The 12,673-nt window shown below is 50.5% G+C and overlaps 3 protein-coding genes across 5 annotated transcripts in view; all 3 read right to left on the reverse strand.

Moving 5' to 3' along the window:
- LOC101067716 (nocturnin-like) overlaps positions 1-1,708 on the reverse strand; it is a 6,227-nt gene extending 4,519 nt beyond the window's left edge. Inside the window, exon 1 of the mRNA XM_029851146.1 lies at positions 1,686-1,708. The gene's annotated coding sequence lies outside the window, so the exon portion shown is untranslated. The remainder of the gene's footprint in view (positions 1-1,685) is intronic.
- Positions 1,709-1,848: 140 nt separating this feature from the next.
- LOC115253330 (trichohyalin-like) lies at positions 1,849-5,674 on the reverse strand. Its single transcript, XM_029851130.1, has one exon. It carries the CDS (start codon positions 4,790-4,792, stop codon positions 2,372-2,374), a length of 2,421 nt encoding a protein of 806 aa, XP_029706990.1. The 5' UTR covers positions 4,793-5,674; the 3' UTR covers positions 1,849-2,371.
- Positions 5,675-6,890: 1,216 nt separating this feature from the next.
- On the reverse strand, positions 6,891-11,389 carry slc43a3a (solute carrier family 43 member 3a). Of its 3 annotated transcripts, XM_029851135.1 has the most exons (14): positions 11,131-11,389; positions 10,610-10,648; positions 10,158-10,525; positions 9,917-10,046; positions 9,633-9,679; positions 8,723-8,799; positions 8,562-8,654; positions 8,346-8,485; positions 8,165-8,271; positions 7,930-8,073; positions 7,752-7,859; positions 7,492-7,678; positions 7,272-7,395; positions 6,891-7,112 (listed from the first exon to the last, which is right to left on the reverse strand). In XM_029851135.1, exons 3-14 carry the CDS (start codon positions 10,327-10,329, stop codon positions 6,990-6,992), a joined length of 1,452 nt encoding a protein of 483 aa, XP_029706995.1. In that variant the 5' UTR covers positions 10,330-10,525; positions 10,610-10,648; positions 11,131-11,389; the 3' UTR covers positions 6,891-6,989. The 3 variants fall into 3 exon arrangements, with proteins under 3 accessions (XP_029706995.1, XP_003972061.2, XP_029706996.1); XM_003972012.3 differs by lacking the exon at positions 10,610-10,648 and having other exon boundaries at positions 10,158-10,390; XM_029851136.1 differs by lacking the exon at positions 11,131-11,389 and having other exon boundaries at positions 10,610-10,853.
- Positions 11,390-12,673: the final 1,284 nt, after the last annotated feature.

Here is a 12,673-nt window from a genome sequence, read left to right on the forward strand (position 1 = left end):
GTGTGTGTGTGTGTGTGTGTGTGTGCGCGTGTGTGTGTGCGTGTGTGTGTGTGTGTGTGTTCTTGATAAAGCTGTTAATGATTTCCAACACTGCTGCTATTGCAGCAACGGCCCGACACCAGCGGCGTGTGTAATGCGGTGACAACTTCCTGTCTAAATGTTGAAACCATCGCCATGGTTACGTCACTGCTCCCTGGCGTACATTTCCACAGCGAGCCGAATAGAACGAGCAGCTGCAGCGATCGGGATCGACGGCGATGATGATCTGAGGATCAACAAAGATCTATTTTCATTCTCACGTCTGACGTCAGGGTGGCTCACAGGTGATCAGCTGCCCCAGGAGGGGTGGAGGGGTGGAGGGGTGCGTCACAGCTGCCCCAGGAGGGGTGGAGGGGTGGAGGGGTGGAGGGGTGGAGGGGTGCGTCACGGCTGCAGCCGCGACACATTTGGCGCCCGCCACGCACCCGTGATGCACAGGCACGGCCCTGAGTCACTAGTGGATGATGTCACCTGTGTCACGCCAAGTGTGACCAGTTGCTACTTAAACGTTAATATTTGAGTAAAAAACCTGTGACAGAACCTATGTTAGAACCTATGATAGAACCTATGTTAGAACCTATGATAGAACCTGTGATAGAACCTGTGATAGAACCTGTGACAGAACCTGTGATAGAACCTATGATAGAACCTATGTTAGAACCTATGTTAGAACCTATGATAGAACCTGTGATAGAACCTCTGTTAGAACCTGTGACAGAACCTGTGATAGAACCTATGATAGAACCTGTGATAGAACCTATGTTAGAACCTGTGATAGAACCTATGATAGAACCTGTGTTAGAACCTATGATAGAACCTGTGACAGAACCTGTGATAGAACCTATGTTAGAACCTGTGATAAAACCTATGATAGAACCTGTGTTAGAACCTGTGTTAGAACCTATGTTAGAACCTGTGATAAAACCTATGATAGAACCTGTGTTAGAACCTGTGTTAGAACCTATGATAGAACCTGTGACAGAACTGTGTGGGACTGTTATATTGTGCCGCCCTGTGTGGACTCTAAAAATGGCATCAGCCAGTTCGAATGACACTTTGACCTCTGACCTTTAGAGGGCACTGAGGGAGCCTGTTGTTGCTGTAAATCTGGAGCGACATGCTTCTAACAGACCGCTCCAAATGTGAGTTTTCAGCTTCACTTCCCCTCACCAGTGTCACAGGTTCTCATGAGAATAATCCCAAACACGCACATTCACTGTATCTGAACTATTCCCGTCTGTCAGAGGCATATTCCATATTCCGAACCATCGGAGAACCTTTGCTGGCCTCGCTGGATCAGGCTGACCTACATACAGTGTTGAAAGCAAACGGAGGTTCAGCAGAGGTCAAACACATATTTGCTCAGGGAAATATTAACAAAGGACGAGGCCGGCGGACAAACATTCCACGCTGAAACACGGAGTTCTTCGTTATTCCCGAAAGCACGTGGCGTTCCCAATGACCCACATCTCACTCTCGGAAGTTTTAGAACCTTAAATAAAAGCTGACCAACACGAGACTATTTCCCATAACGGAGGTGACATCGTGTGACTCAGCGTTCCGTCCACACGTGCACGTCAGAGTGCGTCACAGGGCGGATTTCGACAGAATCCACTTCCACACGGCACCACGTCGGCATCACTCACCTTCGTCGCCGAATCAGCTGGTTTTCAGCCTGTGGATCGGCTCTTTTCCCTGTCAGGCTGTAACAGAGGGACCGCACAAGCGTCCTTCTTCTCCAGAGGACAGTGGGTGGTCAGTGACCCTTCAAAGGTCACGGCGGGGGGGGCTCCACACCGCCACCTAGTGGTGGATCCACCACAGTGAGAAACGTGTCAAATCCATCCATAAAAAAAGCAAGAATTCAGTTATTTGTCTGCTTTATTTTTCTGCCAGAGTAACAATAATTGGATAAACTAAATTAGTGCTGTGTGTAAAGTATTGACATGTTTCTTGACATTTCCTAGTATAATTTATTGGACAGCAGCTCTAACAGAAATACAGGATAAAATGCCCCAGAGAGCAGAGACAGGCGTCAGTAGAGGCCACTTTTTTAAGACACTGTTTTGTGCATTCAAAAATATCATTTTATTGAACTTTGACGAGAACATACAATGTGCATCATCAGTAAAATCAGCCACTAAATGACAAAGATGTAAAATATAAGAGGAATCATCAATCAAGTAACATATGTAGTAAACAAACGCGCCTTCTTAATGTTCCGTGCATCATATCGACCTATTAAACAGTCGGTTTTGATCATCACGACCTTGTTGGCATCATTAACGTCGGCTTTTGTTGTAAAAGCAACGTTAATAAAGCAACTCTTCCCTCACACTCCGGCAGACAGACACTGGGAACGCACTGGGATGGCTCCGCCTCCCAGTTGAGGGCTCAACGCCAGCACCTGCTGCTCCAAACGGGTGCTGAGATTTTCCAGCTGCTCCCTCCTGGTTTTCAGACGCTTCCTGGTGATGTTCATGGCTGTCAGAAGATCACCGTCCCTGCGCTGATGGTCCCGCAGTACTGACACGTCCTCTCCCCAGCGTTCCCGTAAGCCGTCCAACACGTCCCGCACCTCCTGCCTGAGGAGACGCGTCTCCTCCTGGTATCTGTCTCCATCGTCCTCAGCTCGGCCCACGTCCTCCGTCATCGCCGTGATGCTCAGGCGGAACCTGCTGTTCTCCAGCCTGACCTGCTCCTCCTTCACCAGGCACTCATAAATGCTCCTCTCTGCGTGTCTCAGCTCGGACATTTGGTTTTCAACCATCCCCATGTAGCGTCGCTGGACCTCCTCCAGCTGAGCCTTCAGCTCACTTCTGGGCTGGAGCAGAGAGCTGGTCTTCTCCTTTAGCTCCAGAAGCGTGCGCCCCAGCTCAGCTTCCCTCTTCTCTAACTCCTCTACCATTCTTTCCATCCCCCTGTGTCTCACCTCCTCCTCCATCCACATTGCTTCTGCCTCCTTTAGCCTCTTCTCCTCCTCCTCCGCCTGCCTCTGTTTTTCCTCGATGCCCTGGCAGATGCCTTCAGCATCTGCAGCGTACTGTTCCACCTCCTCACGCTGCCTGGCCTCTTCTTCACCGTACTTGGCTTTGCGCTGCTCCAGGCGTCTCGCCAGCAGGTCCGCGTCCATGCTCCCAGGCCGCTGCTGCTTCTGAAGCGCCGCCTCCTCTTGCAGAAGCTCCTGGTATCTCCTCCTGGCGCTCCTGATATCAGAGGTCAGCTTGGCCACGTGCTCCTCCTGTTTCCTCCTCCCTGTGTCCAGCAGCTCCGCTAGCTGTTTTCTCTCCTCTTCAAAGTGGTGGATGGTCCTCCCGTGTGCCTCCACGCTGGTGCTCATCTCCTGGAGCTCCCTCTCGAGCGTGCGTTTGCCGAGCACGCCGGCCTGCCGGAGGGCCGCCATCTGCTCCTCCATCTCCCTCACCTCTTTCCTGTGGTGGCTGATGCAGGCGACACGTTGGTCCAGCTGCAGCTTGGACCTCTGCAGCAGCTGCACCACTCTGAAGCCCTCTGCCCTGGCTCGGCGCTCCTCCTCCTGCTGTTGCTTCAGCGTCTGATGGATCTGAGCCAGGGAGTCTCGATGACGCCCCCGCCATGCCTGGCCCTCCTCTATTTCGCTTTCCATCCTGCTTATTTCCTCACTGAGGTGCTGGATCAAAGAGCTGGAGGTGACCTTCGACTCCTGCAGATCCTTCTTCAGCACCTCCTTCTTTTCCTTCAGATGTTGGTGCTTTTGAGTCTCACCTTCCAGCTGTTTCTCACACCTGGACCGAGACTCTGTCACCCTCTGTAGACTGCTCTCCAACATGGCCGTTTGAGAGCTGAGTTCCCTTAAATGTTCCTGGGTCTCTTGCTTCTTTCCAAGAGCTCTGCCCAACTCCGTCCTCCTCCTCCGGACTTCTTCCATCCGCTGCTTGATCTCTTCCTCCACCTGCTGCACCTCTCTGTCCAGATGTTGCCGTGCCGCAGCGAGAGCCTCCCTCTCCACCTCCATCTGTTCCCGCAGCTGGATTTTGTCCCGTTCTGCTGCGACGGTGCCTCCTGCCAACACCTCCGTCTGCTCCCGGCTCTGCTCCAGCTGCGTCTGCAACCCTTTTTTCATGCTGAGCTGATCATTCAGAGCAGCAACCAGGGCTTCAAGTTCCGCCTCCACTCGCTCTTTCTCATGGTCCAGCGTTCCATTTTGCCTCATGAGGTCCTTTTGCCTCTCCTCGATGGCATCTCGCAGCTGCGAGACGTCCACGAGATGCTTCTGTAGCCCATCTACCTCTGCAGCTCTGGATGCTCGACCTTCTGCGACATCAGCCGTTATTTCCCGTCTCGCGGCTTCTTTGGCTTCGTCGATGTGACGTGCCAACGTGCCGTTCGCTGTCTTCTCTGCTTCTAGACTCTCCTGAGCGGCACGCCGGTAACCTTCGAGCTCAGTAATGGCAGCTGTCATTCCTGACAGGTGAACGCTGGCTTCGGCTGAGAACGCCATCCCATCTTCTCTCAGCTCGTTGTCCAGTTCCCTTAAATGCTCCAAAGCATCCGAGACAGCCGGGAACTCAGGGACCAGGCAAGAAGCCATTTCATCAGTCAGTTTTCTTTTGGTTTCTATGCTATTAAGTTGCACTGGATGGTTACTGTCACGGACACCCTGTGCGTAATGTCTCCATGGCAACAGCCCCCTCCCTCCTCGGAAGAGGAACCAGCTACGGCTCGTGGACCAGGACATAAAGCTAGCAAAGGTGCTAAACAGAAACAGGAGCATTAACCTTAAACCTACATCTATTTACTCATGCCGTTCAGCACATGTGAGCGTGCTCGGTGCCTGATGCTAAATAAACCAACACTAATAATCCAGAGTTAAGTTGACATTCCTGATAATATCTTGGCAGAAGCTCCCGAGATGTTTGCAGGGTAACTAATAGTTGTAGTGATGCAAACGTTTTTATTTCTGCCACAGTTAGGTTAATACTTACCTTAAATTCTGCAGAGCCACTTAGCTTAGCCTCCAACGATGACAGTTCATGCTAACAACACGGCCGGCGGTGACGCGCATGCTCGGGTTGCCAGATTTGAGGATTTCACGTTGAGGATTTTATCAGAGCGGATAAAAAGGTGAGACTTTTACGCGGGGAGCCTCTGCACATATGGTGCCGACATCGAGTGCAATTGTGTGTTTACATGAAATCAATATGCGGGTTTTAGACAATAAAACATCCACGTCAAATCCAGTGGGCGGGGCTCAACGTGGGCCGCGTCTCAACGCTTAAGCCCCGCCCACATGGAGTCACCGGGCTGCAGCATCGGTGTTTCTCCCTGCTGGACGTTATGGAAGTTCAACCTTATTATTCTAATACAAATGACTGTCACCAAAGTATAAGTATAAAGTTTACACATACTGTAATAGGTTGTTAGAGATCAAACATGTCTATCAGTTACTGGGATCTCAGCCGATCAATATTCATCCCTACACTGGTCTTCAGCCTATCGCCCTGTACTACAGACCTGTTTGTGAGAGTTGTGCACGTTTCCCCCAGTCTCCAGATAATATTTCGCCTAATTTAAACACGCGTTTGTTGATTTGTTTACCTGTTTGTTGTTTTTTTTCTAACTCTTCAGGTTTGGATTCACACAGTGATTTCTCGTCCCTCCAAACTGCTTCGAAGCACAACGATGTCCCGGATGCTGCGCTGCCCCCCCCCCCCCCCCCCCCCCCCCCCCCCCCCCCCGGAGAGCCGTGGTTAGAATGCAATTAGAAATTAGGATGCAAAGTTCTGGAGAAGCCCTCATCAGGCCAGTTTGGGATTCATGGAGGAAAAGGTGCGTTATTGAGTTCAAACGCAGCAAAATGACATTTATTATATACAAAACAGGGATTTGACGCCAACACTAAAGTACGCACTGTTACCTCAAATCTGAATTGAATATTTCAGATCACATTTGTGACTTAGATCTCGACCACACTGGCTTCTAGTCGGACACTGTTGCTGTCCAACCAGCTGTCAGCATTGTAAAAGAGGACCCAAAGAGTCACTGACATATCTGGTGAGGAGTTCCTGCTGGCAGACCTGTTCTCCTCTGTGCCCAGGAGCCCCTGCAGTGGTGACCTGGCTGCCCCAGCTGGGGCAGGTGACGCCGTGCAGGGGGTTTGTAAAGGAAGGCGCCAGTGCCTCGTGCACGAGGAGAGGCAGAATCCCTCCAGGAAGTTTGGACTCCATCCTGTTTCTGCACCACAACCACACGCTCGCCACGGAAAATGGGCAAACCAGACGCATTGAACGTTCCTGGGAACGCATTTACAACACGCTTGGATTCTAAAGTGAAGCCCCGTTAGAGAATAAATTGCCCGTAACTGCTCGTTCTGATGAGCCGCAGTTTTTTTGGGCTGTGTTTGAGCTTATTTAGCTTTAAGAGAGGAACCGGAGGTTTGTGATTGGTTGGAAATGATTCGTTTTAGGCTGTTTTACTACGGTATTTTACACCTCTGTCTTTCCTTTCCTCCTCTTTCCCGTGTTTTCTCCATCTTTTATTTTTGTGTCTGGATTCGGTGTGAGCAGGCCTGAGCGCTGCTGCCGGTACCATGGACCGTTTCACCCACAGCGCCATCATTTATCACCATAGTTAAAATGTCTCCTTAAATACGCCTCATTGAAGCTGACTTGCACGTATTGAATCACAACTGGGTGCCATCTGTTTTTCACAATAAATTTTCTGTCTGGCTTGACCAGGACTGGCCTTAAAAATCTATTATTAATGATAAATGATCACTCCATTAATGTTCAGAGCCCAGGCTGGCTGAGACCTTTAGGGGCCCCGGGGGCCTGTAATATATAACGTGTAATACAGGCACACACTCTACCAGTATTTAATGTCTTTATTATTACAGTATTAAGGAAAATGCTGAACAGCAAAAAAAAAAAAAGAAAATGAAGGGAAACTTTTTCTCCAGCTGTAATTTGGCTTCAGGCTCCGGCTCTCGTGGAGTCCGAGGGTGCTCGGCACCGGGCCAGTCTCCTGCAGTGCATGAAGGCGAAGATGGGATGGACAAACACGAGCAGGGTTAGCAGAGTCAGAGCGACGTCCACCTGCAACCAGCACACCCACCATAGAGTTACAGCATATATAGATACGTGCAGATACCACAGATGAAGCTGGTTATGGATCTATTAGCATAAGGAACGGATTGTTTTGATGAATGTGTTTGGATACAGCTGTAGCTTTGCTGTAGCTACTGTAGCGCCTACGTAAAAGGGGTCTCCGTGCAGAGCTCCTTTGACCAGGGTGAAGCAGGGGTACTGCAGCAGGGAGAAAAGGGCAGATGCGGACATCACCAGACCGTACAGCTTTCCAAAATGACAGGCTGGAAAACTGAAACGGAGCAAAAGAAGGATCGTTTTTTCCCACCTGACCGACGGCAGCGTGTCGAGCTGCATGTTTAAGAGTGCGCGTGTGGCGGCTACTCACGCGATGCTAATGAACGCTGCATGTCCGCCGTAGAGGAAGGAGCGGTTGATGACTTGTAAAGCAAAGGTGAGGTATTGCAGAGGGAGGAGGGGGACTGAGGCACAGACTGAGAAGATCAGGCCCAGCAGGGAGGTGAGGAAAAGGGAGAGGCAGGAGGAGCGCAGGTCGGCCTCCTGCTCCGTTTCTCCTGCAGAGGTCACAAGGGTCTGAGAACTAGAACTGAAACGACTGCGCAGATGGAACCACCGGCGTGGATTTACCGGGGTGTCGCTTTTTCCCTTTGTGTCTGTCCATGATGAGCCCGTTCCAGGGGGCACACAGCACGCCACAGAGCTGCGTTATGGCGAAGGCGTTGGTGTACCGGCTCACTGAGGGTGCGAGAGCAGAAGAGTCAACCACTGCGGGACAATGGAGAAGACAAGGTTAGGGACAAGGTACCGAGGTCGGGGTCATTCCGGGCCAGCCTGTTGAGGGTGGGGTTGAGCGTTCCAATGAAGAAGTAGTGCCTCAGCTGCATCAGGGACAGCCACACGAGGTGCCGCAGGAAGAACCAGGACAAAACACAGCGCTTGAAGCTCACCGCTGAGCAAATGGAGAACAGAAGGTTTGAAGCATCTTTTGCTCAGTTTTAATTGTTTTCTTTTCTGTTAATCTTTTCCCATTATCATTCAACCTTTCTCTGATTCCTGGGACACGTTGTCCTGCGGTTCTGGGACGGCTCCATTCGGAACGCCCTCGAACTGCTCCACGTTGTATGTGTTGGCCTTCTGACACTTCAGCCTGTGGGAGGGAAGAGCACCCATGAGGTGAGGTCAGGGGGCAGCAGCTTCCTGGGAGATCTGCCCCGGCCTCACCCGTAGCTGTAGTGCTCCGGGGGAGGATAGGGAATGTGTGAGTTCGGCATCAGGAACAAGGTCCTCAGCAGGTGGATGATGCTGCAGGAGGACAGAAAAAGGAAGGACGTGCGCAGAGAGATTCCGCATTCGTACAGAATCTAGAAGGCAACAAATAAACCCATCGGCTTTATGACATCATGACCGGGCGGGTCGGACGGAACACAACGACCGCACCTTGATGATGAAAAACACCGCAGAGGAAGAATCGAAGGCGCCGTTGTAGAGGGTGATGATGGTGGAGCGATGAGCAGCAAACAGGTTCCCCACCTTCCCCCCCAACGACAGGGTTCAGGAATTCGTAACCTACTGATCATTCGGTGCCACAGGCGCCTCACCTGCATGTTGGTCAGGAGGAGGAGGATCCCACCCACGGCGATGCAGGGCGCCGCCAAAAACAGCAGCTCCGAGAACGCTGCAGAAGTTCAGGAGGAATCATTAGTGGGACACGCGAGGACGTGATGACTGGAGCGGCCGGGGATCAGTGGAGGGATCCGAGGAGCGGCCGGGGATCGGTGGAGCGGCCGGGGATCAGCGGAGCGGCCGGGGATCAGTGGAGGGATCCGAGGAGCGGCCGGGGATCGGTGGAGCGGCCGGGCCAGCCAGGATAAATACCTCCGTCAATAACAGATCCAGATGTGGAATTCCGGATGTGATCTGTCCAGACAGATGTGATCTGTCTGGACAGATGTGGACAGATGTGATCTGTCTGGACAGATCTGGGCAGATGTGATCTGTCTGGACAGATCTGGGCAGATGTGATCCGTCTGGACAGATGTGGACAGATGTGATCCGTCTGGCAGATCTGGGCAGATGTGATCTGTCTGGACAGATCTGGGCAGATGTGATCTGTCTGGCAGATCTGGGCAGATGTGATCTACATTTGCTGAAATCGGCCATAGATTTCCTCCACATGTTTGATCCAGCTGTTGCCTTCTATTTGCTTTGTCTGCAGGAAGCAGCAGATGTTTGATTTCAGCTTTTGTTTGATGTTTTTCATCTAAGCCCACGAACAGCAGCTCGAACTGTTTAAGCTTAAAACCCAGAAAACGGAAAGTTTGAAGTCAAATAACGAATCAGATTGTGAATATTTTACAGAAGAGTTACAGAAAAACTCAGATCCCAAACCGTCTCTCCGTATCCATCTCCAGGTGTAGCGGAGCGCCGACCTGCCGACCTCTGACCCCACTGAGCCGCTCAGCTCTGGCTTTGATTTGTGTGTGTGTGTGTGTGTGTGTGTGTGCTCACCTGAACTGGAGAAAGCCACAAGAAGAGTTCCAGTTGTGTACAAACATCTATAGAGAAATATAAATGTAAGCTTTTTTAGTGTGTGTGTGTGTGTGTGTGTGTGCGTGTGTGTGTGTGTGTGTGTGTGTCGCATCTGCATTATAAAGTCTGTTCAAAGCTGTAAAACTGGTGGCTGAAACCAGGTGAATATTAAGATGACAAGTTTTAAGGTCAGTATTGAGAGTTGGAAGCTGCTGCTGCTGTTCAGCCTTTTCTATTCTGGGATGTTGGGCAGCTGAACTCACATGGCCAGGAGCCGGGTGACCCTGGTGCCAAAGCGATCGAACAGGAAGCCGTTGGGCAGACACAGGAAGTTGTTGAGGAAGGAGGCGACGGTGAAGACCAGCGAGAAGCGCTCGTCCTGCCTGCTGCAGTCTGAGAGGGCAGAGACGGAGAGAGGCTGGATGACAGCAGTCCTGTAACGCTCACGTTACCCCTGAGGGAACCAGCACAGAGGTCCACCTGCGACCCGCGGCCGGGGCTCACCTGTGCCGCCCTGGCTGCCGTTGCTGCCCGGAACGCCGGAACACAGCTGGCTGAAGTAGCGCTCCTCCTTCAGCACAAACACCAGGGAGGCGAACCCGAACACCACGCCCGCGAAGCACAGACACTCCAGCGTCCCCGAGACCAGGGTCAGCCAGTAGCGGCGCCTCTGCATGGTCCACAGCCTCGGGGGAGCGGCGTCCTCCAGCCGAGCTCAAATTTATTTCCCCGTCCGACTTCAAAAAAGGGGTTGAAGAGCAGAGACTATTTATCTCTTTCTATTAATGAACCACTCAAAAGGGGCCCGGGGGTGGTGGAGCCTGGGGCAGAAATACGCCCTGGTGAGCAGCTATTGGCGGAGAACCGACCACCTGGAACAGAAAAGCAGGGTCACTTTTTCCTCAAGACACATCTGAGGCCGCCGGTGATGCTTAACGCTGGAGAATCGGACTCACCTTGAACTTGAAACGCCTTAAAAACCTGCTGCCCAGAGACTTTGGTGGGAGGTCACATGGAAACACGGAGGAGTAAAGATTATGTAAATACAGTATGCAGAGAGAGAGAGTTAAAGTTTAACAGAGCAACATTTGAACATGATCTCCGATGGCAGCAGCTTCTTTAATTATTTCAGGACCACAGACCCGTGTGTTCCAGTTATAATCGTGTAATTACTCATTGGCTTTTCTACCCAAACACAACACCTGTGGTTTAAAACTAAAAGTCCACCTCCTCTCTCAACCCCACACTTTAACCCTTTAATCTTCAGTTTATTCTCTCTGGTCTGTTACAGGACCAGACGGTGCTCACCATAATCCAGATTAGAGGTAATTTAGCTCCAATATGCCACCATGACAGAGGGCACGTGGGAGGCATTAACCCACGCAACATCACCCTTTCATTCCTTAAGAATGTGCGTTCGTAAAGAGGAAATTCGGCGGTGAACGCACGCAAAAGGCCGTGGGATGATTCCACTCACCGAATATTTGAGGCATCGGTCCGAAGGTGAGCAGGGAAACGGGAGCAGCGGGTTCCAGGTGATCGTCCTGCCGTTGTCCTCCGTCGAGCTGCGTCTCTGATGGATGCGTCCGGCCTCGTCAGGGCGGGGGAACATGTGGAGATAGACGCTGACACGCACCGGTGACGTTATCTGGAATTATCCCGGCAACATACGTTATGATCCCGTGGAAATGTAACTGCAGAAATAAATAATGAATCTGGTTTCATGCTTATTGCTGAAGCGAGCCAACGAATAAGACCATTTGAGCCGTGCGATTTCATCATTGTTTAGCATTATTCCATTAATATTCCATTCTACCTTCTGACTACATGTTGTTGGGAGTTCTCAGAATTCTAAAACTGTCTGCTCTGATGTGTTTCTGTCACTGGCTGAACTACTTATGCACGTAGACACCATGAACTGAAACATCTACCCATTTACATGCTCCCCAATAACCACTCCAGGACGGATTGTGGACCCACATTTTCTTTGGAGCCCCAGTTCGGACCAATGTCCCACCTAATTTAATCGGAGGAAACTGGGTTAAAAAATGTTAGGTTCAAACAACCTGAAACACGAGAAACACAAATGAGGCAAAGACAACAGTTTAGAAGTTTACTTGCAAGGAGAACGGAGAGATGTGCTCAGCTCCAGATCTCCAACACGTTCTGACGCACAACTTCCGCCATCCTTCTTTTATTGAGATTAGGAGGTCCCTAGTTACAGAAGTCAAATGTGTCTAAGGGAGGGGGAAAACACAAGATAGCAGGTCTCCAACAGAGCAAGAGACTGTAAATCATAATGGTGAGATTATACGTAGGCCTTCACTGTTTTGATTAGCTTAGCTCACAAACAGCACATTCTTCTATATCAGACAGATTAAGAGAACATCTCCTGTGTCAGGCCCTGACCCTAACCCAGCTCCTGGGTCAGGCCCTGACCCTGACCCACCTCCTGGGTTCGGCCCTGCAGCTCTGTCTCCAGTCAAGGCCACTTCTCCAACAGCCACCGCATTTCTGTCGCCCTCGACCAGAGAAGTTCGAGTTGACATATCAAGCATCATGAACATTAAGCATTGGCAAATAATAAGAAACATTAAATAATGAGAGACAATATAACAAGAATAAGGAATATAACAAGGTGAAAGCAAATAAGAGATAACTTTAATATAATGGATCTAACAAAAAATAAGGTGTGTATCCATCTGTGCAGAAGTGAAGGAAACAGGACTAAAAGATTCAAAACGATTTTAATCAAACGACAAAACCAAGATGTGTCGCAACGGTCTCCGCCACCAGAGGGCGACAAAGACGGTGTTTAATTCCCCCCTTCGGCTCACGTTTGAAAATACGCAAAATTAACTAAAACAAAACAAGAAAACAACAACACCAACAACAACAACAAAACAGGAGAACTCAAGGATCAGTGTGATGATCGTTATAGTTTAAACACATGCGACCTGTATGGATTGAGATTTAAACAACTGATGGGTTGTTTTACTCTAAATCGCAAGTGTATGATG

This window comes from Takifugu rubripes, chromosome 17 (assembly GCF_901000725.2).
Source record: "Takifugu rubripes chromosome 17, fTakRub1.2, whole genome shotgun sequence".
Classification (NCBI taxonomy): domain Eukaryota; kingdom Metazoa; phylum Chordata; class Actinopteri; order Tetraodontiformes; family Tetraodontidae; genus Takifugu; species Takifugu rubripes.